Source organism: Nicotiana attenuata, unplaced genomic scaffold (genome assembly GCF_001879085.1).
Source record: "Nicotiana attenuata strain UT unplaced genomic scaffold, NIATTr2, whole genome shotgun sequence".
NCBI lineage: Eukaryota > Viridiplantae > Streptophyta > Magnoliopsida > Solanales > Solanaceae > Nicotiana > Nicotiana attenuata.
In genome coordinates this window covers 159,426-162,972 of record NW_017670644.1, presented here as the reverse complement: position 1 = coordinate 162,972, position 3,547 = coordinate 159,426, and the positions used below count along the sequence as shown (strand labels likewise).

General features: G+C 39.7%; 1 protein-coding gene across 1 annotated transcript; it reads right to left on the bottom strand.

Annotated features, from left to right (window-relative positions):
- Positions 1-402: 402 nt before the first annotated feature.
- LOC109241850 lies at positions 403-2,274 on the bottom strand. Its single transcript, XM_019408669.1, has 4 exons — positions 1,781-2,274; positions 1,566-1,663; positions 1,401-1,461; positions 403-1,249 (listed from the first exon to the last, which is right to left on the bottom strand). Exons 1-4 carry the CDS (start codon positions 2,272-2,274, stop codon positions 403-405), a joined length of 1,500 nt encoding a protein of 499 aa, XP_019264214.1.
- Positions 2,275-3,547: the final 1,273 nt, after the last annotated feature.

The window sequence follows — 3,547 nt, the reverse complement described above, 5'->3', positions numbered from 1 at the left end:
GGAGATGATGGGGGTTCTGGGCTGTTGATTTGGGGAGATTTGGAGGTGGTCCGCCGCCGTGAGGCGATTTCCAGTCGGCGGACCACAGCGGAGACGACGAAGGTAAGATGGGGCGGCTAGGGTTTCTTATCTGGGAGTGTGAGAGAAAAGAAATAAACTGAGCTTAGGGGTTTGGGGGGTGACTAGTTTTAGGACAGTTATGTGGTAATTAAGAGGCCAGTTCGGAGCCGTTGGATCAAAAGAATCCAACGGCTGTGATTGAAAGAACAGGAAACGGCGTCGTTTCATCTCATCAGGGTTGGACCGGGTAGGCTGGCGATTTGGGCTTGGACTTGGGTAAATTCGGAACGGGTTTGGCACTAAAATCAGCCCAAAAAATTCAAAATTAAGCCTTTTGTTCAATTACCTAATTCTTTCCTTTTCTTTTGTTTTCCTTTTTCTTTTGTTTTTCTTCTGAGTAGTGCGTATACCTTTGAGTATGGCAATTGGTGGAGTTACTGCATCTGATGAAGGCATGACTGGAGCAGGTGACTTTGGAGCAAGAGATGAGTCACCGGGAGCTACCAATGTATCAAGATCAGGTGTAGTGCTATCATTAGTATTAGCTAGAGGACGGGCACGGGAGTATACTTGGAGAGGAGGAGGAGAGCCTTGAGGTCTGTCTGGAAGACTAACCTGTGGTACAGGAAATATAGGCACTGGAAAAACTTGAGGCATCAAATTTCTATTTGTAGTGTTTAGTGAAAAATTGGGAGATGTCTCAAAGAAGGTTACATCCGCAGAGATCAAACATTTATGTGCTTTTGGATCATAGCATTTATAACCTTTCTGGTAACGAGAGTATCCAAGAAAGACATATTTAATTGACTTTTGTTGGAGTTTGTCATTTCCAGGACTGTGATCATGAACAAAGCAAGTACATCCAAACACTCTCAAAGGTAAATGATAGGGATTTTGACCTGGAAAGAGAATTGAGTGAGGACTTTGATGTTGCAACATAGAAAAAGGCATCCTGTTGATCAGATAGCAAGCAGTGACAACAGTATCTCCCCAAAAACGAAGAGGAACATGATGGTGTATAAGTAAGGTGCGAGCAGTTTCAATGAGATGCCGATTTTTACGTTCGGCGACTCCATTTTGTTGAGGAGTATATGCACAAGAAGTTTGATGAGTAATTCCTTGAGATGACATGAAACTAGTGAAGGGGGATGATAAATACTCTTTTGCATTGTCACTACGTAATACTTTACTGAAACACCAAATTGATTATTTACCTCAACGCAAAAGTTTTGAAAAATAGAAAACAATTCAGAACGATTTTTCATTAAAAATACCCATGTGCAATGGGAGAAGTCATCAATAAAGGTAACAAAATACTGAAATCCTAAACGTGAAACAACACGGCTAGGACCCCAACCCAAACATCTGAGTGAACAATGTCAAACAGAGGTGTTTCCCAAGCTGACAAGATTCACATTCAAAAAAAATGTGGAAAGACTGGGAATTAATTTTTGAAGCTTTGCAAGACTTGGTGGCCTTAACGGCTGTGGAGTAGATCAGCTAACACGGCGGAAGTGAAGGCAACTGGTGGTTGTGATCTGGACATATGATATAGTCCCTATGACTCATACCATGTTCCAATCGTCTTCCCCGTTCTCCAGTCCTGCACAACAACAGAGTTAGCAAAAAAGTGACAGAACAATTAAGACTTTTGGTTAATTTACTAATGGAAATCAAATTGAATGGGCATTCTGGAGCAAATAAAACTGAGTTTATAGACATAGAGGGAAGAAGTTGCACTTCTCCTATTCCTTTTACTGCAGTTCGCGAGCCATTAGCAAGGGTAACCGCAGAGAGGGTTGAGGAAGGAATAAGGTTTGAAAAAAGATTCTGATTACTGGAGATATGGTCAGATGCACCAGAGTCCAGTATCCATGAGTAATTGGGTGAAGACCTGCTCAGACAAGCAAAGGAATTACCAGTTTTTGAGGTGCCAGATGAGAGTGATTGTTGTTTAGCCGCTTGATACTGCAGGTAATCACTATAATCCACTCCAGATAAAGTATTAAAATCAGCATGTTGATCATCTGTTTCATAACCATTTTGAACCATGTGGGTTGTACTGCGATTGTTTTTACGTGATGGTCGACCATGCAGTTTCCAATAAGTTTGTCGAGTATGGCCTGGCTTGCTGCAGTAACTGCAGTAGGGTCTAGTGCTTTTACCTTTTCCTCTTTGAGAGACATTTTGTTCCTGTGGATTTTCATTTTGCATAGCTAATACAGATGTCTCCACTTTATTAGTATCAAGTGTTTCTTTACCAATACGCAATAGTCAAGCTGAAACCTCAACTAATGAAAGAACTACAGAGCTTGTCAAGATCTGATCCTTTACAGGGCTGAGATCAGATCGAAGTCCTTTCAGTGCAAAACCATAAAAAACTTATCTCTTTGTTGCTCCTGGGTGCTGACACTTGCAATAAGTGGCATGAGTGGTTCAAATTGATCTTTCAAGGTATCTATTAGTCCTAAATAACTCGTCATATCTTGATTGTTCTGCTGAAGTTGGACTAAATCTGAAACTACTTTGTATATTCGTTGTATATCGTTTGTGTACAAAGCTTTAGCTTTAGTTCAAAATTTATAGCAAGTTTTACAAGATTGAAACAAGTTGAGTAATTTAGGATCCAAAGAGTTCCATAAAATATTAAATAATTATGCATCAATTCGGGTCCACTTAGTCTTTTCACTAGTGCCAATTTCACTAGCATTTTTGACTAAGTGATCCTCATATCCCTGTCACATAAACCACATCTCAACTGAAGAATACCATGGTGAGTAATTATTACTACCTTGTAATTTAGCAGTAGTAATAGTGGAAGTATTCGAAATTGAAGAGAAAAATGGTTTGACTTCTTCTGCTGTGGATGACTCACCTGTCATTTTGATATTAAATTTCAAGAAGACAAGGGTACAAAATAATTTGGGAAAGAGGACAGAAGTAAGAGCACTGTGTAATGAAATAGAAGACTTTGTTGGGCAAGAAAACTTGTAAGAATGGCCCCCACATGTAAAGACTAAGTAATAAAGTATGACTTAAAATAAAGAAAGCTTTACTTTTGAAAAAGCTTTTCAAAACCAAAATTTTACTCTTCTGCTTCAAACGAAAAATCCCCTCTCAAGTAATCTACTAAATCAAGACTCAACAGAATACTTTTCTTTTCCTCTCACCAAAATCACAAGATCTGGCCGGGAAAGGAGCTAACTAATAGAGTCGGGTTAGAGGGTAATAAGATCTGACCATAAACTACTTCGGAGATTTTAGCGAATGTGACGGGTAAGAACGAAATAAATGGTCAACCCTCATGTATTTGAAATAAAAGTCAGAGATGGCCGGAAAAATCCGTCGAAGAAATGGATGCCGAAAAAAAAGGCAACCGGAAAAGGTGGTCGAAAAAATCCACCGGAGAAGTGACTGCGGGAAAAAGCAATCGAAAAAAGTATTTGAGTCTCTATCGAGATCGTAGAGGCTCTGATACCAGGTGAAT